Raw genomic sequence first — 20,235 nt, 5'->3', positions numbered from 1 at the left:
CTGAAAACTGAACTGTGCTGTTGCACTTTTATTAAGTTTGAAAGTGTGTTCATTGCAGTCTGGATTATTGTGATCCCTTGTTTCACTGTTATTAAAACCAAGTCATCAGCCTACACTTACATTTTGATGATAACATGCATTGTGTATTACTCACATGGGTTACTCTCACTGTGACGCCTTCGGGTTCTGTTGTATTTCATCAGCATTTTTCACCTGATCTAAGTTTGCCAGTTTTTCTTTTTTAAAGATGAAAGCAGCAGCATCAGACTGCAATATACTTAAATGTGTTAAGTCTCCCATAGTCTGTTAAGATGGGAACATTTGAAGAATCACTCTGGTAGTTCCAGGCTGCTCCACAGCTGTGTTAAGAAAACCGATTGAGAAAACACGGCAGGATTTTCTCTGGTATCAGTCTGTAATTTTTCTGTGCTCGGTTAGAGCTGCAGTTTCAACTTAACATCTGTCTGCCATCCGATATGAAACTCATTGCGTGTGTGCTCATTGCTTGCCTGTGTTTTCCACACACTTTTGTGTTTTATGCATGTGCGTCTCTCGTGTGTGTCTGTTTGTCCCTCAGGTTCGCTTGCCACAGCTTGCAGAGATCCAGGTATTCCTATGAATGGCAGTCGCAACGGGGAAGGGCGGGAGCCTGATGACTCGGTGACCTTCTCATGTGATCCAGGATACGAATTGCAGGGCGAGAGCAGAATCACCTGCATCCAAGTGGAAAATAGATACTACTGGCAGCCCAGCCCTCCGAGCTGCATTGGTGAGAGGGAGGGAGATAGTGAATGGTTACAGGGAGGAGAGGGATATGTGGAAGAGACAGAGGCGTACATGTAATGGATCAGTGAGGAGATGAGAGGAGGAAGAGGAATAGGCTGAAGGAGCTGTAGCAGAAAATACATTCTTGATCACTGTAGTTGTAAAAATCTGTTAAAGATAAACAAGAGTCCTCATATATTATTTTCATTGCCAGCTCTGATGTGGACAAGCACAGAGCCAGTCAAGAACTGAGTACTCTTAGGTCCCTCAAAACATTGTCTCATTAGCGCTTAACAGCTAATTACTTAACAGTGCAATTAGAAATAATCACGCTAAGTAGGTCCAAACAAAAAAGTTCTTGACTCGCTGCCAAAGTTTGTAGAAAAAAAAAATTGTGTAAGGAATGAGCTCGGCTTCCATGGGTCTTGCAATATGACCATTAGATCAAACAACTCATGATATGACTTTAGAAGCAAGACAAAATAAATCACATTACTTTAGGTGTTCTCATACAAATGACACCAAATGCTGCGTGTCTATTAGACACGGACGAGACATCAATCGATGACAGGTAAAGCTTCTTATCAGGCGTTAAGATTCTTGCACAGAGATTACCTTCAAACATGCTGTGGTGCTGTGTAAACATTATTTATCCACTTTAATCCAATATCAGAATATAAGCAGTATCATTGAGAACGTCTATGAAAAGTGGAAGAATTGGAGACAATTGCAAAATTAGAAGAAGCATTCAGTTCATTAGCAGTTGGAGTGTTTAAAGAGCTACAGGAAAATGGAATATGTGGAATAACAGATGTATATTTTACTGCTTTGTTTATTCATTGCTGGAAAGTATCTCTATATTTGTATTTTATTTTCTATTTACACTCCCTCCTTTTCATTTTATGACCTTTTAAATATTTGCGCACAGACTGAAATACTGAGCACTTGAATACACCAAGAATCAATTGGAAAATAAAGATGCATGTGTTATTTCCCTGCCTTTCTCAAACTGAATATGGTTCGGAGAACGATGTTCATAAGAGGGTAAAAACGTTTTTGCCGAGTTTCTTTCTGTGCATCTTTCTCATTTATGCCTCTTTTTTAATATCTTAAGCTCCTTGTGGTGGGAACGTGACTGGATCTTCAGGATTCATCTTGTCTCCCAACTACCCGCACCCCTATCCACACAGCAAAGACTGTGACTGGCTCATTACCGTTCACTCAGACTATGTCATTTCCCTGGCTTTCATCAGGTAATGTGAGCTACTAAATTGTTTTCAATTATCAGAAAAGCAACACTATTTGTTAAAATTTTCAGAAAGCATAATCTTTCATCATATATATCATGAATGTTATTTGAAGTATGTGTTAAAAAGAGAGTCCAGAAATACAAGGCGTCTGCAGGGACAGAAAGACAGTGACTAAACCTCTTCTGTCCTTTTAAGTACATGCTCCAGTAGCTTACACGATGAAGTTTTCCCTAAACCAATGGTATGTTTGTGACCTGCGTTTAACAGAATAGAGCCAGGGCTTAGTGGCTGCACTGCGGCACAGCTTGTGCCGTGGAATTGCTTGTTTTCTGCAGTGGAACGAGGTATAACATCATGGTATTGAACAAAGTTGGCCATGTGTGTTAAGCAGAGGAACAGTTTGAGTCCAGGTGCGTTGGGAGATAGGGTGAAGGAAGCCGATCCTCTACGAACACCTAGAATGCAGGTGTGCCTGCGGCTCGGTTTCACTGTGGTGAAACAAGGTTTTAGGATGGAGGATGTATAACCACAGAAGCGTGGTTCAAGCACGGCTAATTTTCTAGGATGAATGATGAGACTGTAAATATTACATTATTAATTTGCACTCTATTCCTTAAGCAGCAGATGGGCCGGAGGGCGCTCTATGTGGCAATTCTATTTTTCTAGTCTTGCCAAGAACAGTTTGAGAACTATATGTACGTTGGCTATTTCTACACCCTCATCAACTTCCACTTCTTTCAGTGTGAAGGAGAGACACCCACCATGATTCTTCAGCACTTTGTCCTTCAACACAAACATCTAGTAGAGTTAGTACCACGTGGCTCTCTCTTGAGGGAAAGCCAAATGAAAGGATAGAGTTCTGAATTTAAATTGGAGTTGCCTTGATCTAACTGAAATGCAATTATCTCCAAGCTATTTACATTTTTGTCATAAACCACGCTCATTATTTTGAAAACAAATGTGCCCCTCTCCCTCAATGCGGCATGTGATTTGATATGCAGCGCTACAATATGAAACTATCTTTTCACACTGCATTGCCGTCGCCGTCTGGGAATATTTTGTGCCAGTGCAATGTCACAACAATTTAATCTTTTCTCACCTCTTGAGAGAGATCTCTTTTTTTTTTTTTTTATCATTTTGTCTTGAGATGCAACGCAAATCTCTTGGCATGACTCACTCCTGACGCTGCGGTGCACACTCTCATTGTTAAACCATTAATGTATTCTAAATCTCACATATTATCTGCACACCTTGTGGTTAAATCTTGGCTAAATAATAACTGTTTTATCTCTCACTTGTCTCTTTCTTTCACTTGCTGCAGCTTCAGTATTGAGCCCAACTATGATTTCTTGTATATCTATGACGGACCCGACAGCAGCTCTCATCTGATTGGCAGTTTCCAAGACAGTAAACTTCCTGAGAAGATTGAGAGCACCTCCAACTTTATGTATTTGGCGTTTCGCAGTGACGGCTCTGTGAGCTACACCGGCTTTCATTTGAAATATAAAGGTACTCTGAAAGCTTGTGTTTGTGGGATTCTACATTCATGTACGCAGAATGGATGCACTCATTAGGAATTTAAATAACCTCTTGTGTAACTGTGTAAAGTTATTTTCCTATCTCTCTGCCAGCTGTGAGAATAGCCTTTGTTTCACCCTCATCCATGTGTAGCTATTTATATCGATCTTTGATCACGTAGAAACTTCTCCCATTTTATATTTTTGTCACTCTTCTTAATATTTTGCTCTTTCGGTTTGCAGCAAAACTGCGGGAAGCATGTTTTGACCCTGGGAATATGATGAACGGCACTAGAATGGGTACCGACTACAAGCTGGGGTCTATGGTGACATTTCATTGTGAAGCCGGCTACCTGCTTCAGGGCTACTCCACTCTGACATGCGTCATGGGCAACAGCCAGAGACCAGAGTGGGACAGAGCCAAGCCGAGCTGTCAAGGTGAGATGTAACACTTCTACATTAACAGACAGGCAGAGCCCTTGCACTGCAGTGCTTTGGTCAATATTTGATCATATGTATGTAGTGCCCGGGCTGTGTGTCCTGAAGAATGCAAGAAAAGCAAACTCAAGAGGACAGAATTCTGTTACTGATGTTGTATGCACTGCAGATCATTTATTTATTGTTATAGATGCAAATAAAATCATAAAAAGGCATGGTATTATTATTATTATTATTACTTAGTTATTATTACAAGTTTGACTTATACTCATGTTTCGTTACTTGAGCAGATCTAAAATGTTATTCAATATTTTGCTTGTAGAACGGACATATTAAAGTAATGGCTTTTGCTATATTTGGATTTTTATCATGTTTATTTTTAGGATTTCCATTGGTACATGTTGAATATATCTGGTACTGGAGAATTGCAATTTGATATTTGTGAGTATAAAGCATTTTATGTATTTATTTATTTTTCCCTTTCAGTAATAAAAAATAATTAGAATTTAATTAGAATTTTAATGAACGGTGTCATTTCAAATAGCTTCTTTCTAACTGTCTCATTTCAGATAAATGCACCCACAGTGGGGGATCCTCAGTATCGTATTCATGTTTATCTATGAATTTCGTTTATTTCCAACATAAATTGCTGTGTTATTTTGCGGTAGCACAGCACCCACCTGTTAGAATGGGAGCATTATAGCATATCTTGAGAATCCCTTCATTTAATGCTTCTTCTCTTCTTGACATTAACATCCTCTAATTCCTCACCCACCATGTCACCGTGACTCACAGCTGGAATTAGAGTCCCACTTATTTTTGATTACATGCCTCTTGCCACTGCAATAACTAAATGTGGGTGAATTGCTGATCCGTGTTTCTCTTCACTTTTGTTAATCCTCTCCAGTGCTGCGCTCGATGAAACGGCAGCAGCATGTGCATTGTCTGGACCACAAGGGGTGCAGAGCAGCTGGCAACAGCCTCCCTTAAATGAGTGTGTGTGTGTGTGTTTGTTTAGAGTCGAGGCATTTCCACTGGTCCTTGAGGTCTCAGGCAATTCCATTAGAAACCCCATTTTCAAATTGGTAGATCATTAACAACTTCAAATCGCAGTGCTATACCTGGCTCAGGTGCTGAACGGATCACAGCTTGTATTGACTATTATTGACACTAGGATGAGAGTGGAAGAAAAGGTTTATGAGAAGTAAGCACCTACTGCATTAATGCTTAGTAAGAGGAATGGATACTGTAGTGTTCTGTAGAGTTCTAATTCATCAAGGGTGCATGTTATGCTCCCAATGTGCTGACTGAAAGCCCATTTCAGTGCCGAAGAGTTGCATTCCATAAAACATACCGCCAGGCACAATGGGTTGATTAAAGTCAGGAGCGTGTGGAACTTTTGAGATTGTGTGGTTTGCTGATTGATGGCCTTTTCATGTTTTTCTGAAGGAAAAAAGTACTTTTACTTGCCGATTGTTTTCCTTTTAGGTAGTAACCCTAGAAACAACATTCATTATGTCTGCCTGTGGCACACTTACCTTTAGAAAATGTCCCCAAACTATTTTCAAGTGTCATAGTATTTTGGCATACTGACAACAATTAGATTTGTCAGTGGCTAAATGTTTACATAATTGTTTTTGCCTCATTTATGGTATGAACTTCCTACCTGTAAGCTAGTGCAATTTCATCTCGATTTTCTGATCCTATTTTCCTGCCTCATTTCCCCAGGTACAGAATGCTAGTTTTATCACATTTGTTAACTGTGCATCTCTTTTGCTTCCGTTCCTTTTCCAACAGCTCCCTGTGGAGGTCACTTCACAGGTTCAGAGGGAACTGTGCTATCCCCAAACTACCCACATAATTACACCAGAGGCCAGAGCTGTGTCTATGACATCTTCGTCCTGGGGGACTTCGGTAAACATTTCACGCATCATTTTCACACAAATGCGGAGCTCATGCCGATTGTCTTTACAGCTTTTGCATGTTGCCAGTATGGGTTGTGAGGTTCCATGGATGATTTTACTTCAAATACAGACTGAGCGGAGGAGTCTCAACATGATTGTAATTGAAAATGTAACTATTTTCTGTGGTGTTAATGATGAAGCTAAAGGATAGTCTGTGAAGGAAGAGTCTAACAGCCTTATTCTCAGAACTGGTTATAGGTGATGGAACGCTGATCTGCTGTAAGCAAAAATACTCAGACTTGCATTATTTATTTCCCTGTAGTCGTATTTTGGTGCATTTCAGAGTTTTGAAGGTTTAGATTATTGGTTACAGCCATTGACACTCAGGTTAAATGCTTTGGTTCTGAAATGGAATTCAAAAGTATACTGTACCTCCTTCATATTTGAAATCAGAACTAACTGGAGATCAAGCCAATCGTTAAGCTATGAATAGAATACAGTCAGTGAAGGCAGCTGCTTTTCCTGAGATGTCTGTCCCATATGAGATCACATTTAATCAATGAAGACTTGACTGGACTCCATAGCAACATGCCGCTCCCTCCCTCCTCATCCATGACCTGAAATACAAACTGAAGAATGGCAGTGCTTGAACACCATGAATGCATCATATGATTGCATTTATATAAAGGAACACTCCGTGTCTTAGGTAGCAGAGCAGAAGTTCAAGCGTTGGCAATAGATTGAGCTAAAATAATGCATTAATGCTCCGTTTATTGAAGGGCTTCTGTATATGCATAATTCAGCATAGTCCTGCAGAAGACCCTGATACACTCCTGTTCAATATTCCATGTTAGTCATAAAGAGCTGCTGAAATCGTAGGCAGAGGTTTTTATTCTTTAAAGCTGTGCGCTTATGAAACACAGATTAATCCCCTGTGTGATGATCCAGCCTGACAGTTTACATCCTCTATTGCCATCTCCGACTGCTCGTTGGAGTCCAGGAGCCCACAGGTCTTTTTTAATTTTATAAATATTGCATACAAATTCAGCCTGTGCTTAAACCGCCTGCAACGGCTTAATGGAGTGTGGAAATTACCAAGCAACATTCCCATCTGTCCTTGCAAATATATTCCAGGGAGAGCAGATTCATAAGATATGCCGGAGTCCCACTGATGGTCAACATGACTGCTATGCTGTGGACGGAAGGAAACGTGGTAGCAACTGGTGTTCTGGCAGAGGGCATTATGCATGCTGGGAATCCATCCCAGACTGCTATTCCACTAAACTATCCACGTTCATGCCTCTCATTTCTCTGACAATGTATGGATCTTAAACATAGCTGTCAGAAGCCAAAGCCAGAAAGAATAACGCATTCCGTTATTCCTTGGAAGTGACAAACACGCACTTAACAGTTTTTCTGCTGGTTTAATAATTGACCACACTGAGCTTACTTCCATATAGAAGGTCTGTGGTCCTGGTAAACAAGACATTTACTCGCGATACAGATCGGCATGTTGCAACCAAAGTAACCACCCTAGCATTATCATGATAGTGGGGGATGATACAGGAATCGGTTGCATCCATCTGTGTATTTGTGTGTGTGTTTAAGGGGAATGTAAGTGTGTGCATCTGGGTTTTGTCATTGTACTGTAGCAAATTAAGTTTGGAGTTTTATAACGCTTGTTACCTTGTATTTTTTTTAAAAAGTAATGTTCAGGGTTTTATTGTTTTTAACTTCCACTTGAAAGAATATGCAGCTTTGTATCTAAGCTTACCCTGAAGGCAGGTTGGTAGAAGAAATCAAATTTCCAGTCCAGCATACATATAATTGAAATTTGTGGGCACCAAGGGTGAAATATCAGACATATGCATCCAAGTTTGTCATGTGGCCCATGGCGAACCTTTGTGAGAACATGTCAACCTGGTTGAACTGAAAGGAAAGCCAGCGAAAGAGGAAAAGAATGTGGATAGGTCTTTTCCTGTCATGGTGTGGCTAGGGCTGCTCGAGTGTCATGAAATCTTTCCTAATATTTGAATCACTGGCACCCTGGCTTCTCAGAAACCGATACATGTTCTGAAAGTAGTACATTTACAATGAATTAACCATGTACTCATAATTATTGGAATATTAAACCAGCATTTCATGAAAAGACAAGTGACTTATTGTCAACAGTAATGTAAAATGAAATGAACAGTGATAAGCAGATGTTCCTTTTAACTACATATTTTAATGTTAGCCTCAGGTTTAATTTGTTAAATTGCAACAGGGAGAATAATTGGATCCTGTATGCCAAATCAAATCTGTTCTTCATTAGTCATGGGACAATTATATCTGATCAATACGCAAGACAAGGAAGGAAAATGAGTATGACCATTTTAAATGAGGAAATCCTACAGGTTTCATTTCTCTCTCTGCTCATCTTATAAAATATGCATTGGTTATTTTTCAAAATGTGCAGTTTTGACATTTATACACCGATGTTCAGGCAATGTATTATTATTATTCATTGTAGTAGTAGTAGTAGTGGTGGCAGGGGTAATAGTAGTATATTTGGCTCACTGGTTGCATGAGCCCCTGGCTATCAAGTGCAATGAGGGTACACTTTTTCTACATAAGTAAATCAATTGTACAATAGCTCCAGTAATTAGCTCTGATTTTTTGTGTGTGTGTGTGTGTGTTTTTTTTCTTTTTTTTTTTGCTGTACACATAATATAACTGGGACTTAGTAATCAGCCAAACTTTCGTCAGCTGCATTAAGGGAACGGTTTATACTGTGCAGTTCTCTTACTAATGTTTGCAAGTGTAATGTTTTCAGGATTGTTTACGCATGTTGGATGCTGGGTTGATGTGCCTGTATGTATCATAGTACAGTATTGATAGTATTGATTTTCAGTGTTCTATACCGGCAGGGTCTCTGTCCATCTAAAGAAACACTGCAGACGTTTTTACACCTTCCTGCACTTGCCTTTTACAACCCTCTTTTTGCCATGTGTAGGGAATTTCCATTCCAGATGGAATTCCACAACGTGATTACATGCCGACATGACACCAGGAACGCACAACATTTATTTTGGTATTGCTATGACTGATTTCCATTGAACGTCGCATTAGTGATGTCACACAACAAAGATAAACGGGGGCATAAGATTGGTTGGGGCAAAACCCCACCTTCAGGGGAATGACTGACGTGATGACAAAGCAGGAAGAGTCTTCATTCCAGCATGGAGCGGGCACAAGAAACATGCTAGAATCTCAGCGCCGATATCTGAACCAACATGTACTGATTAGTTAATTATATAAATGTCTGAATCTTAACCCACATTCTCATCATTGACTACGCACCCACGATGGAGAACAAGAATGTATCTGATCCCCAAACATAATGTATTCACATAATATCCATATATTTGCTCCATAATTAGGCATCACTATATAATCTACAGTAATTCAATTGTGCATAAAGTATCCGCTCGTTCATTTTAATGCACTTCTGCTCTGTTCTTTATCTGTGCATAATATATGTACTCAAGTAGGCATTTATTGACTTCATTCAAGTAGATCATAAATGTTACAAATATAATAAAAAATAATCAGTTGTATTTTAATATTGTACTGTAAATAAGGCAGACTGTGAATAGTAGCTCAACATTTATATGCATGATCTTTATATATTTTACTTTACTTTGCCGTATTTGGGCGTCATTAAGGTACAATGTGCATCTGTCTTGCCTTTTAAAGTTTAATAATTCTCAACAATATAGGCCATATTTCAAATAATAATTATGTTTGCCTTTTAAAGAGATGAATTATTCATTAGCTTGCCTTTGGCGATGCTTGTGAACATAGAAACATACATTCCCTACATGATTTCACTGTTTATTTTAGAGGACAGTCGGTATGCATCTATTTATGTTCTATTCCAGAAGTGAATCGTATTTTCTTACAAAGAGACCGACACTCAAGATATTTTTGACAGGATAAACCACTATTGTGTGTTTTTTTCTCTGTTCCACTCTAAAAAAAATCTATTAAAAATCAAGTGGACACACAATTCTTGGACAAAAATGTCAAACCGGGCTTCAAGGTAAATTGATTTTTTTCTAGTTTATATTTCACCTCCAAGGATTTTCTTTTTCTTTTGCTCAGTGCAGCATCCTTTGTAAATATTTTATGGCTCGAGTAGTGTACCAAATTCTGTCACGGGCTAGGATGATTGGACTGGTGGACCCCACAATGCAGAGACAGAGGCAAGAATAAAAGTTTAAACAAAACGAAAACACTTAACTTGTATATACACAAAGGTAAATGAAGAAGCACAGAAATCAGGAAACAAAAACTCACTATCCTAAAAGAACTAAGGCTTGGACTGATTGAGGTCTCAGAAAAACACAATACAGCCAAAACAAAATACTAAATACTACACACTACACAGCGGGCAGGCAGGCACTGGAAATCCAAAACACTGTCAAAATAGAATATACAATGTACAACAAATCTTTTGCAGAAACGTAGGCAAAACATGCTGGAGAAAAACACATGGGCTAGAGAAAGACGAGTTGGCAATGGGACAATCAATCATATTCTGGTGCCGGAGCATCAGCGGGGCAGGATCTAGATAGCAAACAGTTCTGAGTGGAAAATGAATGACAGTTTCTCCAGGTGTCCCATGACCACGGCCATGCTGCAAAACAAGGAAAAACGGGGTCGGAGAAGCAAATCACACGGGAGACCATGATAACATGTATTCCAATCAATTGGACCTTTAGTGTTGTACTTAGGTCTTGCCTGAAAGAATCTTAATAGGATGTAGCAAACTGCATTAATATACTACAGAGAGATATCCTGAACATCAGCTGTAGATCTAAAACAAATAAAATTAGATTATAATTCAGAAGCAACTTAAATTACTGAAGCTGAATCAGTTTCATAATGTGGACCTGATGCTAACAAGGCTGTGGAGAAGACCAAATAGGCGAGATAACATATTTTAGACAGATATTAACTTGTTAACATTATGTTTCACCCAAAGGTAGTGCCTCTGGAATGATGCTCATAATGAGTCATTGGTGAATTTGATTTCATAGACCTGTCTCTGCTTCAGGCTTTTTATAGCTCCGGTGGATGTGTTTATATAATACTCACAACAACATATGCATTTTGGTTGCCACAGAATGTCAGGAGGTAAGGCAGGCGCACTGACAGATTGCAGTAATAAATCTGGGCTGTAACACGATGGACAGAGAATGAGTGAGAGACTGTGGAGACCGAAATTTAAATGCGGACATTGATCTTGGTTGAATGAGAACATCTCAGAGAGAACAAGTAAGATGGCAGGAGCGATAATGAGTGAGAGAGTTATAATGAGTGAGACAAGGAATGAGAAAAGAGAGAGAGAGAGAGAGAGTGCTGCTTGGAGCGATCATAAAAACATTGACCCCGGGGGGCTGATTGTTGACTCATCAGTGATGTTGGCTTTGAGTAAGATTGTGCCTCGGGCCAACTGAGTACATCGCTTGCTACTTCTCGCAAAAAAAATAGCCTTGCCTGTCTGCTTGAGCTAACAGTGTATACACTCCCCCCATGGCTCCTAATAGGAACTGTGAACTCTGCTCACCCCACAGCTAGATGTAAACATGTGGTTTTGTTCTTTTCCTGTGGGGTTCACAGGTAATTAGAGAGAGTGTGCCTCTGTCAACTCAAACAGTGCTGACCGATCACTTGAATGACTGCATTGAAAGGATCTTACAGCTTGTGGTTTTCCAAGTTGATTACATTTTTGGTACTTCTTGAGGGCAATGGGTTGAGCTGGCTGTCAGACACATCCCAGAAAAGTACAATATTTCATCAACAACATTAACAAGAACATTGCTGAGAGGGTGATGCCAAAGAAGTCTATTGAAACCAGGAGGTAAACGGTTGATGCACAAGACGCTGATTACGTCTCCTTGTCCCTTGCACATCGCTTCTCCTTTGAGTGAGCAATACTCACAGCTTTAAATCCACAGAATGGTTTTTACCAAAGATAGAAGCCTAATGGTGTTGCTGCTGCTTCTGCTAAGGTGCAGCCACATACCCTCTGCCGAATGGGCCCATGCAATTTCACTGTGATAAGAGGACATTAAAAATATATGTCTGTGCTGTCATACAATCCCCCTGGTTTCCTTAAATGAGGCCTGTGTATGCTGTCAGAGTCCAGAATCTCAGAAGACCTCTGCTGCCACAAAGCGAGGGCGACAGGTAGCGTGTCCATAATTTATAGCCAGAAGGACAAACATATGCTTCTATTGTACTTCCCCTTTCTGCTGCCTGCGCCGTTACTGTCTCCAACACCTTATCTGGGCTTTTTGCATATTTTGCCAGAAGTCAAATGTAGCTATAATGCAGTGACTGTGGGCAAAAATTGGTTTGTATTACATTCAGGTTCATTAGTGGTGTCCTGAACAATTGTAAACCATAGCGTGGCCCAGTGATACATCAGTTTAGTACCAGGATGAACTGTTTCTCTCTGATGTAACTTTGGGCTTTCATTGATTTGCTTCCCGTTAAAGGTAACGATTCAGCTGACGGCATATTTTCTCAAGTTTCACAGACAACTAGTTTATAACTTTTAGTTTATCACAAAGTAGATACAATGAAAAAAGGACAAATACATCTAAATCTAAATTATTCTAGACCCTTGGGCAGCGTTTCTCCACCTTGTCAGCAACACAGCACACTTTATATATAAACTCTGAAGTCACTCTATGATGAATCTAATAATGTACATTGTGACGGCCAAAGTATGGACACTGCATGGACACAATCAATGGCTATGGGTGTAGGCGGGGTAGTTGTGACTTTCCGACTTGAAACAAACCCTCTTCCATCAATATCTATAATCTGTTCAAAGCAATGTCTCCAGTTTTTAGTTTTAATGTGTGATCTACACATATCCTGCATTAGCAAATCATTTCCTAACACGTTTGCACACTTTTTCACCTCCACCTTCTCAATTCCTTTTTGTTGTCAGAACATTTAACTCTGAGATGTCATCTTGTAGATATTTTCCTTTAATCTTGTCACAAGATGTTATTCTTTGTTTTCCTAACTTCTTGGAAAAACTGAACAATCATAAATCTTTTTTTGGGAGTGGGGGGCTATGGAGGCTTACACAAATAAATTCAATACAGGTAATGTCTGTGCAGACTCAGTCATCCAGGTCATGAGAGATATTTGTGTTGAATAAAGTCTATCCTGAACTGACAACTGAAGAAGCCTCTTGGATGAGGGGTGAGACATCTTCAAGCTTTTCCCACTAGTCCAGCTGAATCCATTCAACACATAAGTATGTTATATATTCCATGTATATCACGCATAAAGTATATACTTCATGCCAGCATGCCATGATGAGTCATATTAAAGCGCTGGCACTCATTTAGTCTGGATGTGTTGATGATCAGTCTGTTGTGTGGGCGATTATGTTTAATATTTACATTTGATCCAAACATATAGCATATTTTATCAACATGGATACCATGAGCGACACAAACAGGTTTCACCATATAGTCTAAAGTCATTTTGAATTTTTCATCCGATGACTGCATAATGAACACGAGTCTCACGGTGAAGCAGCAGTGGGACTATCTGTGCTGCCATACCTGTAATTCTGATGAAAAATATAACCTGAAGGAAATCCAGTGGCAGTGATTTATTCAGGTAACGATTACTACCATAGACACAAGCAGACTTCTGTAGATCATGTAGCCCACTACTTTTATATATATATATATATGTGTATTATTTCATATATGCTGCGCAGCATTTTTGATTTGAAGCATTTGTGTGCTAACCACTCGTTAAGGAAATATTTTTAAAGCGTTCAAACTAAGCATCTTCATTACAATCGTTGTGCCTAACAGCAAGGTGGAATCTCAAAAATGTATTTATTTTTTTATCCAGTCTGGCATAAATTAATTGCATAATCCATCAACACACAATTTGCAAGTGATCTAGTGGATTGTCTTCCTTCAGTGGTGACGAAAGATCAAATGGAAGCGGGAGGAGGCGTGGAGACTGAAACGGCCTTTCTAAAATGACATTTTTCTTTCCAGCTGTATTGCAATGATCCCATCTGCAGCGCACATCCTTGTTTTTTGAGGGGAATTCCATCTTAAAAGCTGAGCAAATAAAGCAGCCAGATGATAGCTTATGTCCAGAGAAAGTTCATAATGGCAATACGTTATCACCAAGTCAATCAGATACAGTACGCTGCCACCTGCCCTTGTTTTCACTTTGTCGGGACCCCTTGCATTTTGGTTTTCTCTTTTAATTCTTAAGGCCAAAATGAATCATCTGGCTATGGTGATATTAGATTACTGGTGATATCAAATCCACACACCAACGAGATGGCTCAATTTCAAATTTGTGCTGTCAGAAATCACAAAGTGAACTTTACAATCCAAGTCTTCTATGAAGAATGTTGGGAGAAAAATTAGACATTAGAACCGCAAAAAAAACTTGATCGACCAAGCAAACAGCCTGTTTTTAGGTTTTATAGCGCTTCTTTAACAGTTATAGTAAGATGACAGAAATGCAGCAAACAGGAACATAGAAGACACCTTTATTTTAACAGGAAATGAAATATTTTCCAGTGTGTTAATGACTCTTACAAGTGGTGTTTGAAATTAACATATCTCACGAATAAGAATGAGAGGAAAGCAGTTGGTTAGTACATTCAGAATAACATATCAGACGAGGTCATTTGTGGAATGTTACTGACCAGCTGCATCCGTACATCGTTACGGTCTACTTTTTTCCTTCTTCCAAATGCATACTTGAGCAAAGCATCATAAAGCATTCATCATGTAAAAATGGCTGCCAGAAATCTTAAATTACTTCACTCTCCTGCACATACTTCACACCCTGGTCCGATGGAGCAGGCTTGACATGCAGTGGCAAGGGAAGTTAAATGTGAATGCACTTGCCAAGACCTGCCTTGACCTGCCTTGACCTGTGTATTGTTTTAGAATGAACAAAGACTTAGTTGAATCCAATCCTCATGGAAATTTTGCATGTTTTGAAGCTGGGTTCTCTGATGCAACTTCTCAAATGAAAGGCGTGCCTTGTGGAATTCATTTTAGTGTAATTAATTTTAGTGTTTTTCACTATGTGACTGAGTTCTTAAAATTTCAATGTTTCCAGAAATTTACTTGAATGCAAGATTGTATGGCTTTACGTATATGACTATTTGTGAGGAGAACCACATACTTATGATATTTATCATATATTAACTGTGTGAAGTAATGATCTAATACCCAAAAAGTACATGATTAAAGCTGCTTCACTGCAATGGGATGATTCAAGGTGAGAGGCAGGCATGAAGTACTGTCCAAGTGCGTTGTGTAACACCAGCATGAAAAGGCCCAGAGGACAAAGGATTCCTCATACTCCTGCATAAATTAGTCAACACATTTACAATGATATACTGACTTAATCACTGGACTTGATTACGGCACGGAATCAGATTGAAGTCATACATGGCTGCCTTTGCATTAGAAGGAGAAATGAGTGATAGTTTATTTGGAAGAATGTGTATGCATGTGCTCGTGTTTCAAGGTGTGATTGTGTGCTCAGATAGCCCAGCAGTCCAGCTAATTTGGTGTTTGCTATTACCACAGCATTGAGCTGTCCCTCAGGGCAAAATCACCTCTTACTTACTTTTCTCTTAGATCCAGGTTCATTCATAGGCACTGTTACCACTCTGTGCTGCTACACCATGCATTTTCTTTTTTGTTTGACTTCTTTGGCTGTCATTTGTCTCTAGTTGATGTGTGTTTTCGATCTGTTTCCTGTCAAAATGAATTATAGTAAGGAACATTTCTTGGAAAAAATATGGGTTGGCCAGTGCACATCATTTGTCAGTCTTTCATTTTTCATTTATTTTTCTCTGCCTCTCATTCTTTACCTTGCTTTTGAAAATACATATAGGTACGTGTGTGTGTGTTTTGTTTAAATCTCTTTTTATATTGTAGGATTAATCTGTAAATTTTATTTTAGAAAATAAACACAATTTTAATATAAATCAAAAAACATTATTTCTAGTTGATAAATTGATAAAAGGGAGGGATTTAATTTCTAAGATCAGACATTGCCCATTTAGAATGTTGTTTGCCACAGAATAGACCCAGTTTTTCATTTTATTGCACGAGACGGTTGGGAATTCATTGTCAAGGAAAGCTGAAATGTCAATACTTTCATATATTTTTTTATGGAAACGCCCTGCTCGTCTTCGTAAATCAAGGCTGTGAAATTTCTCTTAGCTGAGCATAGACAATGTGTTGCCCATTTTGCGTGAAGTAAAAGCAATTCAAGTTCTTTTCCATGACAGAAATATGTCATGTCAGCAGCAATGACCCAGTTGGCCATTTCTATTTAATGCTTGGGGAAAGGTGATTCATTATTTTCAAAGGCTTGTACCCATTGATATGTTATTGCAGGACAACCTTTAAATTACACTCTAAAGGAGGAACTTTAAATTATTGCTTTCCATAAACATATATAGCCTGTCTAAACAGATGCATATAAAAACAACACATCTCAATCATCATCATAGCACACTGCCTTCTACTGAGACCCTGACATTTGTGCATTTTCTTTTGTTAAATATGGGCCAATCATAAGGATGACTTGGGCTGATATTTGTCCCTATTAAGTATCAGCATGAAGAGGGTAAGTGTTGTGTGTTATGCAGATGACTTACAGTTGTATATGCCTGCAGTTTTCTAAAAAATAACCTTTTGATTAAAATTGTCATTTGATTTACGTAAAAATGAGGTGACCAGATTGGCTATTTTTCACCTCCAGAATATCACAAAGATTCCTTTAAGGATGCTGTGATCCTTATTCGTGCTTTTGTTAAATGACAAATAGATTACTGCAATGTACTTCCGTCAGTTTTTCCAAAGAAGAGTATGAAGTCTTTAAATGGTGCAGAATGCACCAGCTCGTGTTCTGACCAGAGTGGGTAAATATGAACATATTGCCCCTGTGCTGACCTCTCTCTATTGGCTCCCTGTAGAGGTTATGCAGACTTTAAGATGATGCTGCTCACCTATAAAATAATGAACAGCATTGCACACAGCATTGCTGTCAGAACTGGTTAAAACACACATGCCTGCAAGTGAGTTGTGCACCCATGGGCATAATTTTTGAGTGTACCCAAGGTCCACAGAAACGGTGTGCTTTTTCATTTCAAGTACCAACCCTGTAGAACAAGTTACCCTTTGACATTAAGCAGGCATGCTCAATTGATAAATGTAAAACAAAGTTACAGCTGCTGTTCGCTGCTGTATATAACTGTAATAACTGTGTATTATTTTATTGTTATTAATATTAATAATAAATTTATCTTCTTGAAGATGAGATGATCAGTAATCATCAGCTGCTAATCCAAATTACAGTGAGGCAGCAGCCCGCTGGCCCATTGGGCCCATTACCCACCTCGTTACAGTTCCACCTCAGTCCAGCTGTGGAGCATACAGATCACTTATTTATGAGTACCTTGGACACCTAAAAAGTAGCCTAAAATAAATCAAAATGCTACGCACTATGCTCCCTCTTTGTGATTGGGGGGGGGGGGGGTATTCTTAGGGTGCCAAATCATGTGACTAGGGAGGTTGTTGGACAAGCTTAAATATGTAGTCTTGGATGCCGGCCACCGATACTGTGGACTTACAGCTGCTAGGGCTTTGTCCTGGAGGAAGAGCACCTCTCTTGCTGGCTTACAATGCCAATACTTCTCTCGATTTTCTCCTGTCGCTGTCTCGATTGATCTGTAAAAGTGTGACCCTGTCCCTGGCCATTATCTTGCCTGCAGATCTCACTGACGTGTCTTTATTGTTGTTTGGAGGCTTTGGGTGTCTCCAGTGTTCCATGTGCCAAGATGATACCCAGCTCTGTGGCCATGTTTCGCTGTATTACTAGTCAGTCGATGGTCTCCGGTGTGGTGACAGCAGGTCACCTTCCAATGTTTCTGTCACGTTTGAGTTGAACAGCTCTTGTCTTCGCCGAGGTGCGATCAGGGGCACCGGCCTTGCACATGTCCTGGTGGACGCATTGTCCAATTTGTCAGACAGTGATGACTTAACATTTTTTTGTTGAAACAGAAGAGGGAAGCGTTCCATCTAGGAGGCAGCAAGCATTACAAGGCTGTCCAGGTTGCAGTCTCGCTTATGAATTTGATTCAGGAGAATTTACACCACCATACAGTTTCCCTTGTGTACATTTAGATGCTGCTGTGGTCTTTACTTTTAAATGCCACTGATGAAACCCCTTTCTGCCCAAGACACACAGGCTCCAGTCCAAGTCTGTTTACAATGTGTTGCTGCTGGGGTGATCCCAACAGAGATGATTTCTAATGTTCACAGAAATATCAAACTTTCCCCTGGTAATAATAAAAAGATAAACTTGCAAACAGCATTACTGACGTTGTTTTTGTTTTTGAAAGTGAACAGGGATGACTAAATGTGATTTTTAAATCTACAGGGAACAGTATTCTCTAATGCTACCATGGCTAAACAATAGCATTAAATGGACTAATTCATTATGGCTTATTTAGAAAAAGTCACATACAAACAGATGATAATAGCAACTTGTGCAATTAAAATATATAGTAAGGACGTTGGCCCAAAAGTAATTTTTTTATTACTGCACATTTGTAAATGTTTTTTCACTATAGTGAAATTAATTGGTATACAGCTTGGTACATGATGCATATTAAGTACATGGCTCATTTTCAGGTCAATATGCAAAATAGCAGAGCTGAGTGAAAAACATGCACAACATCTTGTTCAAAAGCTTTACATAAACAACTATTTATGGTTTAAATACATGGAGAATTAATGGCATCCTGAGGAGATGATTTAACACTACTCTTGTATATGCTAATCTAATCTATACATCTTGTTTCTTTGTTCTTTTGACTAAACCTGAAGTGATCTGTACAAAACTGTTTAGTCTTTAAATGTTTGGATATTTAGTAATTCATCTGTCCCTATGGTTTTTCAGATAGATTATGTATTATTTGAATATTAAGTAGCTGAATAACGAGTGTGTGAAAGATTTACTGAGTTCTAAATAAAAGTAAAATATTAATGGGGGAAAAAATGTCCCTTTATCTTGACATTTGCCCTGAGCTGCCTCGTCGCAACCACCCAGCGCTCCTGAGCCAACAAGCGGGGCTCTGCTTTTCAGAGGATCAGCCATGTCAGTCCTTTTAAAGCCCAATTTACACCAGAGAGGGGACACTGTGCTTAAATTCTGCTCATTACATGTTATTAAAAGTGTGCTTTAAAGGGAGTTATGACTAATTGGTTGGGTAGAAATGTGCCCATAGTATCCATCTGCAGAGACATGTGCAAATTAGATGTGATACATGATCCTTCAAGCAAGTTTTCCAGTCAAAATAATATTAACCTTCCTGATTCTGATTTAAGAAGTATGCATTGTTGCAGCTTTATATAGATATAAAATTTAAATTAAATGTATTATAATACATTTAATTTAAATTAATATTCTTCTCTATCCGATAATTGCCTTACCATGAGAATAAAAACTCCAGTGAATGGACATGAATACCCACATGTAATGTTTCATTTCCAAAGAATTCACCTTGATATTTTGACATGTCCTCTGTTCTTTGTCTGTTCTTTTCTTCCAGTGCTCTTTGGTCAGTTCGTGGTGTTCCAGACTTTGGCTAGTGATGTGGTTGACATCTTTGATGGGTCCCCCACAGATTCAACCCTTCTCTCCTCCATATATGGCTCACACTCAGGTAAAATAGCATTAACAAGCATTCTGTCACTGAAAACAACATAGATACTTTATGTTATGAAGTTTTATTGTTCCTGATTAGACCAGAGTAATTTACAGTTCATAAGTTCACGCAGTTTTTATCCCCCACACTAATAATGTTGTTAACTTTATATCCATGTCATATGACCTGCCACTTTCTGGCAGCTTGTGGTTCTATTATATGTATGCTATCTGCAGGCATGCGGAGATCTCATCATTAAAAAGCACTTATAACATCCCTGAATGTTTTGTTATTTAGGAGAGACACTCCCTTTGAGCTCGGGGAACAGGATAACACTCAAGTTCACTGCAAATGGAACCGAGACAGCAAAAGGATTTCATTTTGTTTACCAAGGTGAGACCGTTTCTAAAATGCTTTGAGAATTTTTTTGTGAAGACTGTCCATTGAGTGCATTTGTTTGCTTTTGTAAAATAAATACTTTAGCCTCCACTGATCACATAAATAACGGTTGAGCAGAGTCCCATTGCCTGTGGCTGGGCATGACTGAACAGAGCAGGATGATGGAGTCA

At 39.0% G+C, this 20,235-nt stretch overlaps 1 protein-coding gene across 1 annotated transcript in view; it reads left to right on the top strand.

Moving 5' to 3' along the window:
• LOC137912760 (CUB and sushi domain-containing protein 3-like) overlaps positions 1 to 20,235 on the top strand; it is a 179,198-nt gene that overhangs the window by 74,626 nt on the left and 84,337 nt on the right. The window contains exons 27-33 of the mRNA XM_068756901.1: positions 578 to 769; positions 1,880 to 2,018; positions 3,337 to 3,524; positions 3,776 to 3,970; positions 5,768 to 5,884; positions 19,571 to 19,684; positions 19,964 to 20,059. Of these exons, the coding sequence (XP_068613002.1) occupies positions 578 to 769; positions 1,880 to 2,018; positions 3,337 to 3,524; positions 3,776 to 3,970; positions 5,768 to 5,884; positions 19,571 to 19,684; positions 19,964 to 20,059 (1,041 nt within the window). The remainder of the gene's footprint in view (positions 1 to 577; positions 770 to 1,879; positions 2,019 to 3,336; positions 3,525 to 3,775; positions 3,971 to 5,767; positions 5,885 to 19,570; positions 19,685 to 19,963; positions 20,060 to 20,235) is intronic.

The sequence above is a fragment of the Brachionichthys hirsutus genome, chromosome 3 (genome assembly GCF_040956055.1).
Source record: "Brachionichthys hirsutus isolate HB-005 chromosome 3, CSIRO-AGI_Bhir_v1, whole genome shotgun sequence".
NCBI classification, from domain to species: domain Eukaryota; kingdom Metazoa; phylum Chordata; class Actinopteri; order Lophiiformes; family Brachionichthyidae; genus Brachionichthys; species Brachionichthys hirsutus.
The sequence above is the reverse complement of the archived record's forward strand: the minus strand, read 5'-3'. Positions and strand labels throughout refer to the sequence as shown.